General features: G+C 45.7%; 3 protein-coding genes across 19 annotated transcripts in view; 1 reads left to right on the top strand and 2 right to left on the bottom strand.

The window, feature by feature from the left end:
• The window catches only part of LOC125428543 (zinc finger protein 883-like), a 454,328-nt gene that overhangs the window by 197,769 nt on the left and 233,722 nt on the right, over nt 1–22,837 (bottom strand). The window lies entirely within an intron of this gene.
• The window catches only part of LOC125428537 (zinc finger protein 436-like), a 774,209-nt gene that overhangs the window by 540,502 nt on the left and 210,870 nt on the right, over nt 1–22,837 (top strand). The window lies entirely within an intron of this gene.
• LOC125428899 (zinc finger protein 420-like) overlaps nt 1–22,837 on the bottom strand; it is a 41,369-nt gene that overhangs the window by 7,080 nt on the left and 11,452 nt on the right. Inside the window, exons 9-11 of the mRNA XM_048489608.1 lie at nt 19,981–20,394; nt 17,054–18,544; nt 14,701–14,705 (exon numbers count right to left, since the gene is read on the bottom strand). Of these exons, the coding sequence (XP_048345565.1) occupies nt 14,701–14,705; nt 17,054–18,544; nt 19,981–20,394 (1,910 nt within the window). The remainder of the gene's footprint in view (nt 1–14,700; nt 14,706–17,053; nt 18,545–19,980; nt 20,395–22,837) is intronic.

Raw genomic sequence — 22,837 nt, 5'->3', positions numbered from 1 at the left:
GAATCTGGCTCCTCCCCCATCCTTCCTTCCCTTCCAAACAGCCTTCACGTGGACCAGTGGATTGCCTTCCTCCTCTGCCAGAGTCTTCTATATAACCAAGTGACAGAATTGCGACCACCTGCAAAGTCAAGTCTGAGATTTTATGGGAGACTTTCGATGTGGGATTGAAGTGACTGCAGCTCTCTGTGAAAGAAGAGACCCAGCTGGGGGTTTATTAGGTTTGAGAGGCTTCTCAAACCAGATTGTCATCTCAAGATCAAGGAGATAAACTTGAGATCAACCATGTATCTCCTAAAAGTTTCCTCGGGAGAAGGGAGTGTCGGAGGACACTTCTTTCTGCTTTAGGAGGAATGCTTGAGACAGCAAAAACTCTGGGTTTTGCAGATGGGAGGGAGGCAGGGGCATTCTCTAAAAGCAGTTTGGGAAGATATGTTGCAGCCTCTCTCAACCAATGAAGCCTCTTACGGCAAATGAGTTTTCAAGTGGAGGAGAGGTAGATGTCTCCTCTGAAGTGCGGAGTTGGGGATCATTAGTATTTCTCCCTGTAGCCTCTTTTGGTATTGAGAAAGCAGGCTGCTGCTGCAAGCCTTTATGTCCAAAAGCCCTACCCCCACCCCCCTTGTTCATAAAGCGACCACAGTCACTTTTCACCCAGCACATAGGAACTAAAGTTTAAGACTAAAGGGACAATAGCCCTGTGGTTAGGGACATGGGGATGAAAATATGGACAGTAAGCCAAAGAGCACCTTGCAGGGAGGTGCAGGTGATGCCAGAGCTTCAGGAGTGGTTGTTGGACATGTAGGGTGCACAACTAGTGAGGTTACTTGGTTTCCTTTGGGGGTGTGGTGTGACCTTCCTTGCTGAATTGTCTTGGTGAGGTGGACCTTGGTGAGGTGGACTTTGGAGCAGTCAGCCACTTCGGCCGAGAGTTGGGGCGCACCCTGAGTCTGAAAAGTCATCCTGACAGGGTAACCCTTTTACAAAAGGAGTTAAAATGGCCTGGCATTAAAAACAATCTAGCAAGGCTACTTTAAAACAGGTCAGTTAATGTCAAATATGTTTGCCACCTAGTCTTGAAGGATGCCCCTGAACTTATACCAACAATATAGCAGAAAGAAAGTCTGGATTTCTTCTGGTCATTGCAGCAATGAACAAAAGCTTCAACTAAATGCTTAATTTTTTGTTCCATAAAACTCTCAAATCAGGGACGCTGGAAGGGCAAATCGCTCACAATCTTATGTACACAACTATTAAATACATAATCTGGGGTAGAGGATCTTTCTCAAAAGCAACAGAATATGGAACGTGACAGAGGCAGATTCCGCATGGGAGCAGAAACAGCTATGTGAAAACGGTGTGAAAACAATATAAACCCTTTCACCCTGTTTTAAACCATTTTACACCATTTTCACACCGCTGTTTTTGGCCCATGCAGAATCCACCTGAGACAAGACTGAAAGAGAGTGACCAGTCCAAACTCATCTAGGGTGTTTGAAGGCAGCATGGAGATTTGAACCCAGTATACACACTGCCCTGCTTTACAGGAAGTTGTACCAATGCAATCTTCAGTCAAGTTCCAACAGCATGCATAAGCTCTTCATATGAAAAATCTTTCCATGCAAACATCAGCAAACATTGCAAATCTTTATTTCAGCCCCATTCTCAAGCATTCAAAAGATTTACTGCTAGTATAAAGGAAATGTAAATGATTTTCCTGCAGGGGGATGTCATAATCTCATGCTGTGTTCTTGTCTGTAGTCTAAAAGGACAGCTTTTCCTATCCACAGCAATGGTAACAGCAAGGTAAACATGGGATGCCAATTAAAAAGCTTAACTTTATTATTATTCAAGCAGAGATGCTTCCTAGATCTTCATACAAGAGTGTAGAACTGTCAGACTTTTAATAAAAAAGGTAAACTTGGTGCCTTGTTTGACAGCTGTCATTCCCTGTCAGTGGAATATTTGATCTGTTTCTCTGTCGAAGTCTCAGGCTGAGGTCTTTCATATCACCGCTTCATTTCATTTGTTTGACTTTTCTGTTTTCCTCCTACCTACTTGTATTGTGACTTTCCAGAGTTAGAGTACCCATTGCACCCCAACTCCCAGCTGGAGTGACAAGTCACTCCACAAACGTCTCCCCTAGGTCCACCTCACCAAGACAAGTTTGGTGATGAATCACACGACATTCCAAAAGAAAAACGCAGTGATGCAGCACTGTTACTACACTGTGCATCTCTGAGCCCCCCTAACTATCTTCCTTTGGTCCAAACTTATCTCAGGGCACCCCTGTACCTTTCCCCATCTCCCTGAGAATGTAGGGGTGTTCTGTGGTACCCCTAGTGTATTTGTGTCTCTATGCCCACACTGAAGGGTTGTTGTTGGCTCTAAATGTTCTCTAGGGTTTTCTTTTTAGATTTATGAGTGAGAAATATGAAGGGATTGATAATTAGGATTTTTGATAGTGTGGCCTTTTGATATGGGGAGGGGGGAAATGAAGCAGCTGACTGACACTCTCTTGGCACCACAGGACTCTGTAGACGGCCCTTCCTCAGAGACATCTGTCCCTCACCCTCTGAACACACCAGCAGACTTAGAGAGATAAGCCCCACTGGAAACAGACTATGCAGCACTGATCAAAACGTAACAAGGAAGATTGAGGTGCTCCCTCTCAAACATGTTTGTTATAACTATGGGTTGCCATGCTCCAGGTGGGAACTGGAGGAGGGTGAATAAAGCTGTTTTATTTTTTGCAGGAACATAAAAACTCAATGTAGGGTTCTTAAGATAGGACTTAATAGTGAGAAAGGCTGAAAAAAGTGGCCATAGTGTTCAACACAAGTTGTGTTCTGGGAGCCTGGCTGACTGAACCATGACTCTGCCTAGATGGCAGTCTGCTGCCAACCTTTCAGTGGGGCCTGCAGATTGATGAAAAAAGCTGGTATTTGTTGAAGGAACATAACATTCAGTGTAGGGATCTTAAATCAGGGAGTAGAAATAGAAAAATGAAAACTTTGCTTCTGTTCACACAACTAGAGTTGGAAAACTGCAAATAGGAGTCCTTTTTGGTCTACATAGCTAAAAAGAGGCTGCAAACCACCCACTTTAGCAAACATGTAGGATCTTGTCATGATCAGCCCTTGTTTGATCCTGCCATGTTTTAACTCCTGGGTGGGATACGGGAGCATGCCTTTGTTAATTCCCCCCTCCTGCTCTGTTTAGTCACACCTCTTTGATTTTTCTCAGACTCAGCTCCTTAGACACCTGCTATCGTAGCGCTGTCAGTGGTGTGGAATGTAGGTTGACGGTGGGACTGTGGGGGTACCATCCTCCCTTTTGGAACTGAGAGTCAGGGGTGGTGTTAGGTGACCTGGGGTGTGATGTGGGTGTAGTGGTTAAGCCAGCATGGTGTAGTGGTTAAGAGCAGGTGGATTCTAATCTGGAGAACCAAGTTTGATTCCCCACTCATCCACCTAAGTGGTGGAGGCTTATCTGGTGAATCAAATGTGTTTCCACACTCCGACATTCCTGCTGGATGACCTTGGGCCAGTCACAGTTCTCTCAAGACTCTTTCAGCCTCCCCTACCTCACAAGGTGTCTGTTGTGGGGAGAAGAAGGGAAAGGAGCTTGTAAGCAGAGGTGGGATTCAGCCAGTTTGCACTAGTTCAGCTGAACCGGTAGCTAATTTTTTCCTTAGTTCGCTGAACCGGCTGAATCCCACCACTGGAAGGGCAAGCGAGGGGGCTTTCCGAGGCCCAGGCCAGCTGGGCACAAGCAGACTCCTCTGAAGGCCATGCTGCCAGCTCAGAGGTGTGCAGCCCCCTCGGCGGCCAGACAGCCCCCCACCTCCAGCCGTGCAGCTGACTCCCAGGTGCTTGGCCCATTCCATGGCTGGCCTGTAAAAGAAGCCCAGGCCCTTTGGTGGCTGGGCGGCTGGCCCAGCGGCACATGGGCCAAGCTGCAGCAGCAGCCTTCCCTCCCCCTCCCTCCCCGGCATTCTCCTTTCCCCAGATTCTCCTTTTAAATCCACCGCCTTCGGAATGGATTTAAAGTGAGAATCTGAGGTCCCCAGTTTAAACATTGAAAGTGATGCTTTTCAGGGTGGGGATAATCCACCCCAAAGCAGCATCACTTTCAATGTTGTTTTAACAGGGGATCCCAGATTCTCCCTTTAAGGTGGATTTAAAAGGAGAATCTGGGCTCCCTAGTTTAAACACCATTGAAAGTGATGCTGTTTGGGGGTGGATTCCAGCATCACAGCGGCCTCCGGGGGGGGGGGAGTGCATGCAAAACTCAGATTTTGCACCGGGCTCCATTTTTCCTAGCTACACCTCTGCCTGGATGGGAGGGCAGAAGGGACTGCCGGCTGCTGGATGGGAGCCCAGCCGGTGAAGGGGGGGGACAGGGCAGCCAGGGCAGTGGAGTCTGCTGTCCCTGGCCTCAGAGAGCTACTTTTAAAAGCACTGAGCCTGCGGAAGGAGCTTGGGGAGGTGTGGCCATGCCCCTGGGCCAGGGACCCCAGATTCTCCTTTTAATTCCACCTTAAAAGTATAATCTGGGGTTCCCAGTTTAACCAACATTGAAAGTGATGCTGTTTTTGGGTGGATTCTCCCACACCCTGAAACAGCATCACTTTCAATGTTTAAACTGGGGCCCTCAGATTCTCCTCTTAAATCCATGCCAAAGGGGGTGGATTTAAAAGGAAAATCTGGGGAAATTTGGGGGGTGCCTGCTGTCAGGGGTGCAATTGTTAAGCTAGCAGCACCAAAATTTCAGGGTATCTTTAGGGGACTCTCCTGATGATACCACCCAGGTTTGGTGAAGTTTGGTCCAGGGGGGTCCAAAGTTATGGACCCTCAAAGGTGTAGCCCCATCTCCTATTAGCTCCCATTGGAAACAATGGGGGATGGGGCACCCCCTTTGGAAGTCCATAACTTTGGACCCCCTTAACCAAACCTCACCTAACTGGGGTGGTATCATCAGGAGAGTCTCCCGAAAACTCCCTGAATTTTTGGTGCTGCTAGCCTAAAAACTGCGCTCCCTGCAGGCCAAAAACTAAAAACACTAAAAAATACAAACACACAAACCTGAATTTTTGTGTCCCCCCCCCACGTGACAATATGGGGGCATCCCGGGGACATTTGACTCGCTATGTCCCCATGGCAGATATGCTCATGTGAGCTATGCAGATGAGAAATCTTAAATCTGCCAAGTAATACAAGTTTTTGAAGGGCACCTTTTAATTCAGGAACTGATCTCTGGTCCAGAAAGTTTTATTCATTTTATGATGTTTCTATGTTTTGCCTGCTACTTTTATGCTGGATTTTAATTAAGCATTAATCTTTTAGGTTTTTATGAAGCCACATCAAAAGGTTTCTTCCAGAGGCAGCACAAACATTCTCCAAATGAATAAATCAATATTTTGGTCACACAACTGAATCTGGTCAATGACCACAATAAACAGAATTGAACTTATTGTCCTATCAAAACAAAACTTAGCCAGAGCAAGGCAGAGATCTTCCAGAGTTTTTTTGGCTGATTTGAGGAAACTAAACCAAGCTTTCCAACTCCTTAAGAAGGGATCAGATTGTCCCAAGCATCCTGGACTGCAAGAGAAGAAGCAGGTTGCTAGAAACGATCTTCTGCCAAGCTGCAGAAGTCACCCAGAAAAGGACAGAATTGTGTCTTTAGTTGGCTACAGCAGAGGGGAGAAGGGAACCCCGCCCCCTTCCCCCCCACCCCCAAATCCAAGTTTGCTCTTCCAGAACAGCAAGGAAAAAAACCTGCAGGCCTTTTGGGATCCCGCCAACCCCACAACAACGCTAGGCTGATGGAAAGGATGGTCACAAAATGCCCAGAGAGGCCGTTTTGCCGGAGTTTGCAGGCAGAAGCCGAATGCACAGAAACGAACAGCAGAATATGCGGATACAGAGTTGCAAGAAGAGCCCCGATCTGCCTGTGGGGAAGAGGAGCTTCCAGAGAGGAAGAGGGAAAATCCCTTTTCCAAACGCAGCCCGCCGGTGAACAAGCTTAAGGAATATTACTGTTTCACTATGGGGTCTGCCCGGGGGGAAGGGGCGGTAAATCCTGCGGGAGTCTTTCGCAACGCCCCCCACCCCCGGAGGTCTTTTGCAAAGGAAATCTGCTCTTCTTGCTCACCTTTTCTTTAGAGAAATCCGTCCGCGCTACCCTCCTCTGTCCTCTCCCACCCTCAACTCCCCACTCCTGCAGCACAAGGAAGCCGGAAGTGAGTATGTCAAGTCAGGTGGTCCTCTCTGTTGATGGCACTGTCGAAATGGACACTTCTTCCCTTTAACCCTTAGATTAATTGTCCCCCTCTACATAGGGCAAAAAGCATCTCCTCTGTGCTTCGCCTCCCAGCAGGGGCGTAACGAGGCAGCCCTGGGCAAACTGTAGCCCTGGGCAAAACCTGAGTTGGATGCCCCCCCCCCGCCCCCCATGGGCGGCCACTCCACCACGACCAAATTTTTTTTGCACCAGGACATTGGTGCCTGCATGGGGTGCATTTATAGACATGTCAGCACCAAAATTTCAGCATATCATCAGGAAACTGTCCTTATGCTACCCCCCAAGTTTGGTGAGGTTTGGTTGAAGGAGTCCAAAGTTATGGACTCCCAAAGGGGGTGCCCCATCCCCCATTGTTTTCAATGGGAGCTAATAGGAGATGGGGGCTACAGTTTTGAGGGTCCATAACTTTGCCCCCCCCCCCCGAACCAAACTGCACCAAACCTGGGGGGTATCATCAGGGCAGTCTCCTGATGAGACCCTGAAAGTTTTGAGACTGTGCCTTCAGAAATGTGCCCCCCAGCCTGCAACCCCCATTGACAGCAATACGGCACCAAATACGGCACCCAAAAACGAACCCAGCATTTTGATGCCCCCCACAAGGTGATGCCCTGGGCAGCTGCCCACCTTGCCCAATGGGCATTACGCCAGTGCCTGCCAGAGGATGCATCTCTTTACTCAACCAGCCCCACCCCGATTTCTTTGCAAAGAACGGGCGGACGGCAAATGTTAAGCAGGATTCAACCGCCTCTCCGACCCCAGCTTAAGCTCATTCTGGTCTTTATGACTGTAGTCTAAGGAGGGATGTTCAGAAGGGGAGGGGAGGGGAGGGGAGGGGAAAGGCAGTTGGAAGGAATCCCAGGATGCAAAGTCATCCCTGTATTTCTGTTGGAATGGAGAAACTTCTGGCTGGGCTCACTGGCTTGAGCCACGCAGAGCATTTCACGGGACCGGCTGTGCTGCCCCCTCCCAAGGATTGTGGTGCATTTCGCCCTCCACAGAAAAAGTGTATATGGGCGGTTGTGAGGCTTCATGGTCTGTGAATGTATCTATATTTTAGATTTATATCCCAAATCTCCCCCTCTACAGCCAGTCTCAAGGCAGGTATCAACAGAAACAATTAAATACATTAAAATCCATTAAATACAAATAATATGATGCTGTCCTAAGCTCCCAACAAAACTGACTCCTGGTGACAATAAAGACCCTCCACAAAACAAGTGGGGAGGAGGACCAGAGGATGGGGGCGGGTTTTCTCCGTCTGGTGACTGGTGGGTGCACCAGTCTTCAACCGTGTGCCTGGCAGTCACAGAACATTTCTGTTCCTTCAGGACTTGCAGAATTGGGCCAGCACCAGTATGGTCTCCTCAGAGAGTTCCAGCAGTCAGAGGCCATGGCTGAAAAGGCGCTGACCTGGTTGAAGACATTTGGGGGCTCTTGGATCAGGGACTTCCAGTAGATGTTGGGAACTAGAGAGAAGAATTCCTAGGGGGACATAGCTATGAGGGTTCCAGACCATTAAGAAGAAGAAGAGTTTGGTTTTGTACCCCATCTTTCTCACCTTACAGGCTCAAGGCAGCTTACAAACTCCTTTTCCCTTCCTCTCCCCACAACACACACCTTGTGAGGTAGGTGGGACTGAGAGAGTTCCCAGAGAAGTGTGACTGGCTCAAGGTCACCCAGCTGGCTTCATGTGTAGCAGCAGGGAAATAAATCTAGTTCATTAGATAAGAGTCCCCCACTCATGTGCCCCAGAGAAAAAGGCTGCTTTGTAGGGTGAAGCAGTGAAGAAGCTAATGTTAACATAGCCCTGCTATTAGGAACATAGCCTCTGTTCAAACATTTGTCCTGGTTGTAAGTGGGGTTTTAAAAAATTGTTTGGTTACGATGGTTATGATAGGAAGGGGGGAAATGGTGCCTCTCCTTGCTGGGAAAGATCTTTAATCCATGACTTCCCTGGAAAGTATCATGGTAACCAGCCATCACGGCCCAGGATCTCCTGAGAACATCTAGACTGACCCTCTGAGAAGGCTGTCTTCCAAAGCAATACTAAAGCAGTTACAAAACAACTGATAACCAACCTGGCAGCACCTGTGCAGTCTAGCATATAGCAATGAGATTAAGAGAAACAGCACAAAGAAATTGGTAGTACTAAACAAAGCCAAAAAAAAGTTTTTCTAAAAGAGTTTATTATGAAAGAAAGGGGCAAAAAAGGGGAAGGGTGGTTGGATTAAAAAAGGGAGTGGGAAAAAAGGTAAAACACAGGGACAAGCATCCAGCAACGAGGTACTCAAATTAGGAACAATTGCACTAATTAAACTAAATGTGCTACATATGCTGTTGCTGGTTCCTGAGAACATGTGCAGACTTCCTTGAGGTAACAAGAAGTTGAAGGAGCCCTTAACCACTACTCAATTTCTTGTGGACCCAGTTTCTCCTGAAGACTGAAAACTGAAGATGAGGGAGCAGAGGAGTACCGGAGGGGAAATGGCACCTGGAGGCAAAACCTGCTCTTGGCGCATCTGATTGGCCTGCAGAAGGTTCCCATATGGACCAGTGTAGAATAGCAGTGAAGAGCTCATCCTCTCAGAAAAAGTTCCTTCTAAGAAAAAGTTCCTGACCTGTGATAAAAATTAATGTCTTGCCAAGATTGTTATTTTTGTTTCAAACTTTCCAATAGTTAATGCACCATCATGTTTTAAACAATGGCAGAAAAAATATAAATAACTTTGTATTGTCGAAGGCTTTCACGGCCGGATTCAACTGGTTGTGGTTGGTTTTCCGGGCTGTGTGGCCGTGGTCTGGTGGATCTTGTTCCTAACATTTCACCTGCATCTGTGGCTGGCACCTTCAGAGGTGTATCGCAGAGGGAAGTCTGTTACACACTGTGTGCAGTGAGAAGAACATTCCCTTCTCACTGGACACAGTGTGTAACAGACTTCTCTCTGTGATACACTTCTGAAGATGCCAGCCACAGATGCAGGCGAAACGTTAGGAAAAAGATCCACCAGACCACAGCCACACAGCCCGGAAAACCCACCACAAAGTGTTATTGGCCTGCAACCAAAGGAGATGGATCAGCTGTTGGTTAGATACAAGAGATTTTTTGTAATTTCACAAGTAGCTGGGATGGTTCTCATACAAAGGCTGATGTATTTATTATGTACTGAGATTGATTTCTCTTGGTAGTTGCTGCTTTATGTCCTACATATAAGCTTCTTCAAACAAGAAGTGGAGACCCACAAGAAACTTACAGAGAGAGGACATTACCCAACTTTTTTTCCTCCTCCTTCTCTGCCACTCACTCTCCATCCTGCCCTCCTTTCTCTTACTCATCTCTTTCTGTGCCCCTTCGCAGCAATTGTTCTGCCTCCCTGCCCCAGCACACTCTGCCCCCAACTCAACACTCATTCTCTTTCTGCACCTACCCCAGCTCTCTCTCTCTCTCTTCCAGCCAAGCTAATGACTTGCCCAGAGAGTTCTTGGCATACACACCATGGCTCACCACCCCCACCCCAGTTCCTATTGGCTCTCTGGGAGCTATTCAATCTCATCAGAGAATGGAAGCTGAGTAGGGTCAGCCATGGTTACTGTTTGGATAAGAGACCACCAAGAAGTCCAGACTTGCTACACAGAGGATGGCAATGGCCAACCACCTGTTTCTCTCTTACCTTGAAAACTTCAGCATCTTGGTGTTGCCATGAGTTGATTGTGACTTGATGGCACCCAATTATTCAACCCAAAGAGTCTGAGGGTCAGAAAAGCCAGCTGATACTCCTAGGAGGTGTGTTCAGACTCACACCGGACTGATGGTCCAGTCTCACACACAGTCTGAACAAATCTCCTAGGAGTACCAACGGGCTTTTCTGACCCTCAACCTCTTTGAGTTGAATAACTGGGTGCCATCAAGTCACAATCGACTCATGGCAACACCAAGTTGCTGAACTCCAGTCAGGTCCAGTCTCACACACACCATCAGATCCAGTCTCACACACAGTATAGGAGCATAGTGTCAAGATAGAGGGAGTATTGTGTCAAGATTGAGGAATGTAATTGTACCTCTTTATTCTGCATTGGTCAGACCTCACCTGGAATACTGTGTACAGTTCTGGGCACCAAGAAGGATATTGATAAGCTGGAACGGGTCCAGAGGAGGGCAACCAAAACAGTAATAGGTCTGGAATACGAAGAGAGGCTTAGGGACCTGGGAATGTTTAGTCTGGAGAAGCGAAGGTTAAGGGTGGACATGATAGCTATGTTTAAATATTTGAATGGATGTCATGTTGGTGAGGGAGCAAGCTTGTTTTCTGCTGCCTCAGAGACTAGGACATGGAGTAATGGATTCAAGGTGCAGGAAAAGAGATTCTACCTAAACATTAGGAAGAACTCCTGACCATCAGGGCTGTTTGATAGTGGAATTCACTGCCTCAGAGAGTTGTGGAGTCTCCTTCTTTGGAAGTTTTTAAGCAGAGGGCTGGATGAACATATGTCGGGAGTGCTTTTGATTGTGTTTTCCTGGATTGCAGGGGGTTGACTTGATGGCCCTTGGGGACTCTTCCAACTCTATGATTCTAAAACACCAAGCCTGGCCAGCAGAAGATCAATCCACATTAGTGGGCTTTTGACCCTCCAGTAACAACACCCTTCCTGCCTCCTTGGTGCTCTCTATCACTCCTCCCTTGGATGCCTGAGTACTTCCACAGTGGTCTGGGAAAGGGTGCAAAGATCTCCCAGTCCTGCCCCTTGCGGCTCTCCTGTTCTCTGCTTGCCTTATGCAGACTGTGAGCCAGGTGGGATATTTCTTCACCACCTCCTCCATATCCTCCTCTGCTGGAGCCTTTTCCTTTAAGAAGTGTGTATGTGGTATCAAGTCTCTTCCAACTCATGGTGACCTTAAGAATGAATTACCTCCAAAATGTCTTATTGTAAACAGCCTTGCTGAGGTCCTACAAACTGAGGACCGTGGCTACTTTGATGGCATCTAAGAAATACCTCTCTCTTTTTTGCTCACTGATGACTTTCTGCGTGTGGGAGGGGACACAACTACATTGTCAGCTAGTTTTGTCAGATTTGTCTCTCCAAGGGTGGTCCAAGAGAAGGACAGTGGGGGCGAGGAACCTGCAGGGGAAGGGGGAGGCTGGGTGGCCTTCTCAGCTCTACACCCCTCCCCACAGAGCCTTCCGCTCCACAACTCCTGTGGCATGGTGGCTCAGGGACAGAGAAGCAGAGGAATTATTTAGCACTGCTGCTTGGCTGCCTACTCTCTTGCTGTTGTGGCCTACCCCACTTCTTGCCAGGCCAGCAAAGCTGGCAAGGGCCCAAATACCTAGGCATGGAACTGGAAAGGAGGAAAGCTGTGGGAAATAGAGAAAAAGGGAGATAAAGATGGAGGCAACTTAGTGTCCAAGATGGAATGTGGCTGACCACTCTCCCTCGTGGCTGTCTTGCAGTGCTAGACATGGTCTCAGCCCTCAAAGGCTCTCCAAGGCTGGTTGGTCATCCATGGGAGAAGCTGGACTGGCTGATGCTGCAAACCTAAGCAATGCATCTCTTGCATTGCTATGGGAACTGGATAGCTCAGAACACAATTGCCACTTCGGGGTCTCTTCTTTTAATAGATACCCAAGTACTTGGCGGTCCACCTCACCCTGCAATGCCTGCCCAGCCACAAACCAGAGATGCCTTTTTACCTGATTGCCTGTGGTGGTGGCCACCACCATTTCAACAAAGAAGAGATCTGTCTAAACATGTGCAGATGCTTTTTTTAAAACAATATTGGAAGGATTAAAACCTGTTTATTAAAAACTTTTCAGATTTTTCAGCAGACCTGAGGGGTTTCCCAAGTCTGCAGGAAACCTGATAGAGGAAGTGTGTCCCCTATTGAGGAGATAGAAAAAGGGCAGAGAAGAGCAACAAGGATGATTGAGGGACTGGAGCACCTTCCCTATGAGGAGAGGCTGCAGCATTTGGGACTCTTTAGTTTGGAGAGGAGGCGGCTGAGCGGGGATATGATTGAAGTCTACAAAATTATGCATGGGGTAGAAAATGTTGACAGAGAGACATTTTTCTCTCTTTCTCACAATACTAGAACCAGGGGGCATTCATTGAAAATGCTGGGGGGGAGAGTTAGGACTAATAAAAGGAAACACTTCTTCACGCAACGTGTGATTGGTGTTTGGACTATGCTGCCACAGGAGGTGGTGATGGCCACTAACCTGGATAGCTTTAAAAGGGGCTTGGACAGATTTATGGAGGAGAAGTCGATTTATGGCTACCAATCTTGATCCTCCTTGATCTCAGATTGCAAATGCCTTAGCAGACCAGGTGCTTGGGAGCAACAGCCGCAGAAGGCCATTGCGTTCACATCCTACATGTGAGCTCCCAAAGGCACCTGGTGGGCCACTGTGAGTAGCAGAGAGCTGGACTAGATGGACTTTGGTCTGATCCAGCTGGCTTGTTCTTATGTTCTTATCTTTGGATTTAAGAATCTACAGGTAGGCAGTACATTTGAGAATTAGATATATAGATGCTAAATGTAATGATAAAAGATGGAGACAAAAACACATTAACTTTTTATTAGTTGCAACTCAAATGCTTATTTCCCTGTGTTGGTAATATGTTAAAAGGGTTTATTTAGATAAGTGGTGCAATAAATTAACAAATATAGTGTCTGTTTAGCACAGGGAAGTCTTCTGTTTAGCACAGGGAAGTCACCCATGAGGTCTAGAGGGGCAGATTTGGCCCCTTGAAAGGATTATCAGGCCCATGAGACAGCTGAGACAATCTTTCCTCACCCCTGCTTCAGGCTCACCATCCAGGCACCCACCGAACTCCATGCCTAATCCGGCCTGGCAAGCCCTCTGCAGGCTCCCCAGTCCAGGCACCCATCCCACCCTGCTCCCAATATGCCTCAGTGAGCCACCCCACCCCCTTGGTTGCAATCTGGGTTGGGAAGCTTGCTGTGGGCTCACCAGCGGAGGCAGCAATTACCCCCTACATCTGATCTGGGCTAGCAAGTCTGCTGCATACTTGACAGCTGAAACAGCCACCCCCACCCCCAGTGCCAACCATATCTCCCAGTGATGACCAGAGTTGGCAAGGATACTGCAGGCATATCAGCAGGGGCGGCCACTCCTCCCCTGTGCCAACCAGCACCCCCAGTGCCATTCTGGGCTGGCAAGTCTGCTGCAGGCTCATGAGCTAAGTGATGGCGAACCTTTGGCACTCCAGATGTTATGGACTACAATTCCCATCAGCCCCTGCCAGCATGGCCAATCGGCTACTACCCCCTAGTGCTGATCTGGGCTAGTGAGCCTATTGTGTGCTCACCCATGGAGGGACCCCCTCCCAGTGCTGACCACCTACCCCAAGGCTCACCAGCTGAGGCAGCCCCAGTCGAACCAAGTCACATTTATTTTATCTCTGACCCTCGTAACAAATGAGTTCAACACCCTTGGCTTAACAAATCACAGTAGATTCAGTACGGGGTGGGAAAAGATGGTTTTATGATGGTTAGAAACAGTTTTATAATTCATTTAACAGAATTTCAAGGGCATAGCTTGCTAAAGAATTTTTTTTTAGTAGTTTAAGATACTGAATAGTTGTAACAGGAAAATTATTTGTTTCTTTTTTTAGGAATAAGAATACAAAGTGGCAGATATCATAAGGAGACGAATAGTCATTTTTTTTCTTTACCATATATTGATGGTATCATCTTTTAAACTGGAGATGAAGTTATTATATGGTTCTTTTGTTTATATTGCTGTGTAGTTGATTCTCTTGGAATATCTATATATTTAATTTTTAAAAAATCATTATAAATGAAGAGTAGTTATTTTCACAATCTAAGCACACATGCTTTCTCCTTATGTGATTCCTAAATGTTTGTGAAAACTGTCGTGCTCTTTAACATTCAAAACATTTCTCCCCATGTGCATTGTTAAGATGCCATTGAAAGTTGTTAACAAATCCAAATTCCATTCCATACTTGGGAGCATTCAAAAGAATTAGTGTGAGTCTTAGATGCTTCTTATGACTACCTCTGTGACAGAATCTCTTTCCACATTCTGAGTGTTACCCCAAAGTGGAACCTAAGCACAGACAAGTAGCTTTAAGAGTTCCAAAATGGACTAATGTAGGATCTTGTAGTCTCTGTATACTAGTGTAGATCGAGGTAGTGGTTTTCTAAAATCATATTATAAAGAATGAGTGATTATACCTGTAATTTTATTGGATACAAAAGAGAATAAAAAGGAGTGAAGGTACTAGGAATCTGCACCAAGGACCAGAGTTGATTCCTTAAGTGCTAGCACATGCACACAGACCCAGAGGGTCCCGCCAAGCAGTTCTACAGGTTTATGGGTAATGAGGGAAACTTGACACACCCTTTTCACAGACCCAGGCTCCCCTTTTTATGGGAAAAAAATCCCATAGTTTGGGATGGGGCCAGACTTTCCTAAGGTTATGATTGGTTCAAGAAATGAAATTTGAAATTGATTGGTCAGTTAGAAGTAATTGCCCACAAAGCTTAGTGGGAAGAATTGGAACTGGAACCTGACCTTACTAAGTTTTCAAAGCACTGGCTATGCCGAAGTTAAGATGCTTCGTTGGCTCAGAGATTAAAGGGATTGGAGATTAAACTGGAAATGCTCTTATTTTGCTTTGATGAAATACCTTCTGAAGTAGAAATAGGGTTGTATATGTACCTTGGAGCTGGGGATATGTAAAAGCCCATGAGACAGCTGAGACAATCTTTCCTCACCTCTGCTTCAGGCTCAAGGTTTTGCCTTCATCATGGAATGTGCTATGGACATGGAAAGCAGATGCACTCCCTCAAATGTAGTCAAAAGATCCCTCCATCACACCTTAGGTTTTTGTGCTATGGATATGTATAGCATATACCTATGCTATATATAGGTATAGATAGAACCCCCCCCCCCTAAAAAATCTATACCTACGTCCCTGACTCCATATGTGACATGCCAATCAAGACATGCGACTTACTGATACCACCCAGGTTTTGTGAAGTTTGGTCCAGGGGGTCCAAAGCTATGGACTCCCAAAAGGGGTGCCCCATCCCCCATTGTTTCCAAAAGGAGCTAATAGGAGATGGGGGCTACACCTTTGAGGGTCCATAACTTTGGACCCCCTGAGCCAAATCTCACTAAACCTGGGTGGTATCATTAGGAGAGTCTCCTAAAGATACTCTGAAAGTTTGGTGCTGCTAGCTTGACAATTGCACCCCTGACAGCAGACACACCCCAAATTTCCCAATTCTCCTTTTAAATTCCCCGCCTTCGGCATGGATTTAAAGGGAGGTCCCCATTTTAAACATTGAAAGAGATGGTGTTTCAGGGTGGGGGAGAATCCACCCTTAAACAGCATCACTTTCAATGCTGTTTTAACTGGGGACCCCAGATTCTCCCTTTAAGGTGGATTTGAAAGAAGAATTTGGGCTCTCTAGTTTAAACACCATTGAAAGTGATGCTGTTTGGGGGTGGATTCCAGCATCACTGCAGCTGCCCATGGGAGGGGGCGCAAAACTCAGATTTTACACTGGGCTCCATTTTCCCTAGCTACGCCTCTACCCAGAGGGGAGGGGCTGCTGGCTGGAAGCCCAGCTGGTGGGGGAGGGCAGGGCAGATGCATTTATAAGCACTGAGGGCAGGGGCGGGGCTTGGGGAGGCATGGCCATGCCCCAGGGGCAGGTGGGGCGTGGCCCCGCTCCTGAACCCCCCCCCCATAAAAAAATCTATACCTACGTCCCTGACTCCATATGTCTCTGATGCCAATTTAATGTTTCTCTAATGACAGGAATAGATTACTGACTGTCCAAACAAAGCTACCCATCTTCGTGAATGTAAAGTGCCTGGGGTGAATAAATCTTTTTCCACACTGAGCAAACCAAATGTTTATCCTTTGTGTGCATTCTTAAATGCCATGCAAGATGGTTACTGTGACTGAAACTCTTTCCTCATTCTGAACATTCATATGGTTTCTCCCCTGTGTGGGATCTCTGAAGCATTTGAAGACTGCTACTGTGACTGGCTACCTTTCTACATCATTCAAATGATTCCTCCCCTGCATGGGATATTTGATGAGCTTGAAAATTACTACTGCCACTGAATACGTTTCGACACTCTGAACAGTCCAAAGGTTTCTCACTTGTGAGGGTTCTTTGATGCTGTTGAAGATGGCCATTTTCATTGAATCTCCTTTTCTACCCTGTGTGGGTTCTTTCATGCCCCCACAGACCCTTTAAGATTTAGTTTCCCTTTGTATAGAATGGGTTTGGCTATGTTTTGTATAGTGTTCAATGGGAGGGAATCTAATTTAGTTCTGTCCCTTTAAGAAGCCCTAGGGCTGGTGTTCTACGGCAGTTATTACCCAGCAACCCGTCTGGTTTTGGCAGTTAGGTGCCAACGGAAGCTGGGTGACAGCAACAAGTTAGACAGTCAAAGATGTTATAGACTCGCAGTATTTAAGTTAAACAGTCATAGATGTTATAGTCTCACAGTATTTACAATAAGTTCCAGCCTCCAGAAAGTTTCTGCAACAAAGTAACCTTTATTTAGTTAGACCTGGGAGGAGTCAGGGTCTGTCAACATTGTTACAATTAAAGCTTTAAGTATTGAACTGTTAACTGAGTCAGTGAGTCTTACATTCTGCTTTGGCCGGGTGCAGGGCACCTAAATAACCACCTGGGAAGCAGAACAGGTTCTTTGATGTATTTGAAGATTATCACTTCGACTGTATCTCTTTCCACACTCTGAGCATGGAAAAGGTTTCTCCCCTGTGTGGGTTCTTTGATGCTTTCGAAGACAATCACTCCGACTAAATCTCTTTCCACACTCTGAGCATGGAAAAGGTTTTTCCCCTGTATGGGTTCTTTGATGTTGTTGAAGATGACTACTGCGAATGAATTTCTTTCCACACTCTGAACATTCAAAAGGTTTCACCCCTGTATGTGTTTTTTGATGCATTTGAAAATTGCCACTGTGACTGAATCTCAGTCCACATTCTGAGCATTCAAAAGGTTTCTCCCCAGTGTGGATCCTTTGATGTATTAAAAGACTGCCACTGCGACTGAATCTCTTTCCACAATCGCAGCATTCAAAAGGTTTCTCCCCTGTGTGAGTTCCTTGATGCATTTGAAGACTTCCATTGCGACAAAATCTCTTTCCACACACTGAGCATTCAAAAGGTTTCTCTCCCGTATGGATTCTTTGATGCATTTGAAGTTCCCCATTGCAACTGAATCTCTTTCCACACTCGGAGCATTCAAAACGTTTCTCCCCTGTATGTATCCTTTGATGTTGATGAAGATTGCTACTTTGACTACATCTCTTACCACACTCAGAGCATTCAAATGGTTTCTCCCCTGTGTGGATTCTTTGGTGCATTTTAAGACCTCCACTACGACTGAATCTCTTTCCACAATCAGAGCATTCAAAAGGTTTCTCCCCTGTGTGGGTTCTTTGATGCCTTGGAAGACTTCCACTGCAACTGAATCTCTTTCCACATTCCAAGCATTCAAAAGGTTTCTCCCCTGTGTGAGTTCTTTGATGCATTTTAAAATTGCCACTATGACTGAACCTCTTTCCACACTCGGAGCATTCAAAAGATTTCTCCCCTATGTTTTTTTTTTGGTGCACAAGGAGCTGTGATCTGTACTTCATGTACTTTCTACAACGAAATCGTTTATGTGCCTTCATTATGGTGTGCTTCAAAATAAGAACATTTCCCTTTCCTCTGTCTGCAAAGGTCACTCCACTCTCTAAGCAGATTAATGGTTTCTCTCCTGAATGAATCCTTTCATGTTGAACATGGTCTGATTTTTGTGAGATGCTCTTGCCACTATCTGAAAATTTATGTTTCTCTTCTTGATGTGTTCTTTGATGGCCAAGGAGCTCTGGTTTGACAAGGATGTTCTTTCCACTCTCCAAGCATTGATGGGTTTTCATTCCACAGTGTATTTGCAAATGGATTTTGTATTGGTTTTGATCTGAGAAATTCATTCCACACTTAAAACACTTACATGCTTCCTCCACCGTGTGGATTATTTCACAAACATCCTGTGCTTGGTCAGGAATGGGTTTATTCCTCTTTCTGACCATGTCACTTCCTTTCTGTCTGTTCGGTCCACTTTGATTCATGATGTTGTCTTTCCAATCTTCATTTTTTACCTTATCTGGCAATAGAAGATGCACTTCCTCACCACTCTCATTCCTCTGCTCATTCCCTGCGGGAATAACAAGTGAGAACAAGAGAGATCACATTAGCACCCACACACAGAGCACACACTTATGTATACCGTATATACTTGTGTATAAGTCGACTTTTTCAGCACATTTTTTATGCTGAAAAAGCCTCTCTCGACTTACATTCGGGTCTTATACTCAAGTATATATGGTATTTATATACAACTGTATGTGCTATAGCTGAAGCTCTGTTTGTGTAACCCAGGGTCCATTGAGGGAGCTAAAAAGCTCAGATTTTCCATATAAGGCTCCATTTCCTCAGAACTGTTAAAAGGCCTGGAGCCAGTCAACTTCACAGAGTTCAGTTAAGAGGCTGGAGCCAGTCAACTTGTTGTTATGAACTGTTCAGTTGTTATGAACTGTTCAGTCAACTTGTTGTTATGAACTGTTCAGTTCAGTTGTTATGAACTGTATTTGCATATTTCAGGTATGAGAATGTATTAATTGTTGAGAAGGGGATATTGTGTTTGTATTAATTGACTATTAGTTTGTATTTTGGTTTCCTGTTATAAAATGTTATAATAGGTGCTATATAAATATTATTTTCCTCAGAATTGTTAGCTGGAGCTGGAGTCAACTTCACAGAGTTCAGTTGTTATGAACTATATTTGCATATTTCAGGGCTACCCTTGAAGGCTTGACAATAAGGAGAGAGGGCTCAGAAAGAACAGCAAAGCTGCAAGTCCAACAGTGCCACAGGACACAGCTAGAGAGAACTGTAAAGGACTGAGACCCTGCTAGTCTGTTTTGCATAGCAGGCCAGAACTATTATATGTTGATTATTGTTTCTGTATTGGTTTACCATATTTCACTGTTTTTCTGCACACTATTGTTTATGAAACAGAAAACAGATTTAAAGTTTCTTTTGTTGTAAGTCTGGTGAATGTTAAGGGTCACAAGGTGGGATCACACTGTCAAAGACTTGAACTCCTTTTCCATTTCTGATAATACCCCTCTTAAAATCTAAGTTGGGTTACATTTGGACATACAGATGAGGAGGAATCCAGTTTTGAAGGATTTTAACTCTTGTGTTTTAGCTTAGTTGTGAATGAGCTAAGGTTTTTGTACTTTTAACGTTATTGTTGAGACCATATTGTTCTTGTTGACCCTCTTTTCCCCTTCTCAACTGGTTTACTGTTTTTCTTTGAAATAAATATTCAAAAACATTTAATCGACTGATGCCTCAATTAATGTAATTTTATTGGTATCTATTTTTATTTTCGAAATTTACCAGTAGCTGCTGCATTTCCCACCCTAGACTTATACTGGAGTCAATAATTTTTCCCAGTTTTAGGTGCCTCGTCTTTTATTCGGGTCGACTTATACACGAGTATATACGGGGACTTTAAATGGACATGAAAGTCTGCGGCATCAGAAAGGCCTGGTTTGTAGTCTAACAATTAATATAGCTTCTCACCTGAGTGAATTCTTTGAAGCGATGTAAGGGTTGATTTCCCACTGAAGGGCTTTCCGCACTCTATCCAATCATGTGCTTTTTTCCCTGTGAGACTTTGCCTCCTGGAAATAACACTCACGTTCTTATTGAAGGTCTTTCTAAAGACCACATTCTCCTTTCTGTTTTCACTACAGTGAATTTTATGGTTAGCATGGAGGATTTCATTCCTTCTTGTTTGGCTTGTCCCTTCTTGAACTGGGATTTCACAGAAAGCTTTTCCTTGAAGAAGAATGGGCTTATCCATCCTCTTGACTGCCTGATTCATTTGCCTCTCAGGCCCATCTCTATTCCCAATGGTTCCTTCAGAGCCTTCATCCTTGTCTTCTTCACCAGAGAACCACTGGAATCCCCCAACCATATCCTCTACATGTCCTGCTGGAAAGAGGAAAGAGGCACTGTCAGAGGCTGCACTAGAAGCCAAGCCACTCACCAGACACTGCTCATTAATGGATGTGAGTCCTCCCCCAAAATGTGCTGCTGGTCTCACCGTATCCCCAGCCAGCCCCCACAAGGTGAACAGTTTTTATATTCTGCCTACTCTTTCCCTTCCCAAACTCTTGTTATGTGGCGAAGAATCGTTCCCTCACCGTTCACATTTGGACTTGAGATGCAGCTCTTTTGAATCTCTGCTGTTGATGGTTAAACACAAGAGGAAGCTTCTATATCCTGATTTCCTCTAATTAAATAGTGTGGCTTACAAATCACATTACTTTCCCCTACCCAGAATGGAAACCTCATGAGGTTGGTGTAGCTGAGAGAGCTCTGATAGACCTGTGACTGGCACATGGTCAACCAGAAAGGTACATGTGGAGGAGCAGGGACTCGAACCCCTCTATGCAGATTAGAGATTTTCCTTCTAGTTGTGATGAAAGCTGCGAAGAGCTGGTTTTCAGCCTTTGGGTGGGGGGAGAAGCCAAAACTTCACCAAGTGAACCACAAAGTTAAAAGGGGATTCCCCATGTTTTTGGAAGAAGTGCCAGCTGTGGGGAGGGCAGTTAAGGCCAAGAGGAATCTATGTGACAACCAGAACCTTGAACCTGATTTGGAATTCCACTGGCAACCAGCACAGCTGGTGAAGCACAGGTGTTATATACTCTCTCACTAATGTAAAATGAGGAGCCTAGCAGTCGCATTCTGGACCAGTGATAGTTTCTGAGTCAATCTTAAGGGCAGGCCATATAGAGCAAGTTATAGTAGTCTAGCCTGAAGGTGACTGTCACATTAATCACTGTAGCTAAGTCAAGGTGGAATAAGGAGGCCAGCTGGCTACCCTGTTGAAGAAGGTAAAAGTCAACCTTGCCATATTGGTGACCTGAGCCTCCATAGAAAGGGAGAGCTCCAAGGTCTCCCGCAGGCTTATTACAGATGAGACTAGGTGTAATGCTGCATCACCAAACCTCAGTAGCCGGAAACCCTCTACTGGACCACCCCAACCCAGCCACAGGACTTCTGTCTTCAATTTTTCTGTCTTCAATGGATTTAGCCTCAGTCTGCTCTTTTCCAACCAACCAGTGTCTCCAGACACTATGCCAAGATATTCAGGGCAGCAGCCGGCTGGTCATCTATCAACAGAATTAGCTGAATGTCATCAGCATATTGGTGACAACTCAGCCCAAAGTTCCAAACAAGCTGCACCAGGGGCTGCATGTAGACGTTAAAACAATATTGGAGAGAGAATAGCCCCTTGTGGCACACCGTATATAAGTGGGTGCCTCCAGGACATCCTCCCACCCACACATCACCTGCTATCCCTGGACCTGGTGAAACGATGCCAGCCATTTCAAGGCATTGGGCCAAAAGACTGTGATCGACCATGTCAAGTGCTGCAGTGTGGCCTAATAACACCAGCAGTGCTGACTCACCTTGGTCTAGCTGCATCTGGACCTCGGCTCTGATGGCGACTAGCACAGTCTGCCACCTGTATATCTACCCCGTACTACAATAAATATCCCCAGCCCCATACCGGTTTTCTGCAGATGGTTGGCAAGTTCCACCCCTTCTTGCCCACTCTAACAGTTCCTGAGAATTCCTAGCTCCACAAATTTAACCCAGGACCTATCTAGCCAACTATTTTTTCAAGGTGTATTCGCACTGCCTAACTATTTTCTTTCCTACCCTGACAGTAAATCTTAGACTAAAATTCAACCCTTAACACAAATCCTCAACACAAATCATCCTCAGTACAAAACTAATTTAACCAGAAAAAGGTAGGCTAAACAGCAGCAGAAGTGAAGGGCGGGGGAGGGGGCTTGGATTTTTCATAATATTCCCAGTAGCATTAGGACTCTCCTTAATCTCCAGATGAGAGTCTTTAGTCTTAACAGGGCTAAATAATGATGTTCCCCAGAAAGGGAGCAACTGTGGTGTAAATTGAGCAAAGTCCCATGCTTGTGCAAGTAGCTTAGAATTTACTCGATCTTGTTTTGCTCTTGATGTGCCTGTTTCTGGCTAAATTTCTTTAAGCCACCCTGAGAGTGGCTTTGCAATTATGGTAACCCTGCCAGGGTAAAGGAAAGGGAGGGTGGCTGGGATCTGTGGAATGGGCTGCAAATTCCAAACTATCATTGGGCAATCCCAAGCCATACAAGTTTATTTTCAGGATTAAGTAGTCTTGTTTTAGTTCTTTCCTCTGCCCTACCAAGGGGGCCTTTCATGTTGATGCAAGCTGTGTAGTTGGAAAACTAGAGAAATTTGGCCTCCCACTGACGAGTATTGTTGGCTCTTACCTCTGTCACAATGGCCACCGGCAATCTCAAATTCCAGAGTGTAACTATCTGGCTAGAAGCATAGAAGGCATTTTTCTTCATATGTTTTAGGC

The sequence above is a fragment of the Sphaerodactylus townsendi genome, linkage group LG03 (assembly GCF_021028975.2).
Source record: "Sphaerodactylus townsendi isolate TG3544 linkage group LG03, MPM_Stown_v2.3, whole genome shotgun sequence".
In the NCBI taxonomy this organism is placed as follows: Eukaryota; Metazoa; Chordata; class Lepidosauria; order Squamata; family Sphaerodactylidae; genus Sphaerodactylus; species Sphaerodactylus townsendi.
This window is presented reverse-complemented; position numbering and strand designations above follow the sequence as displayed.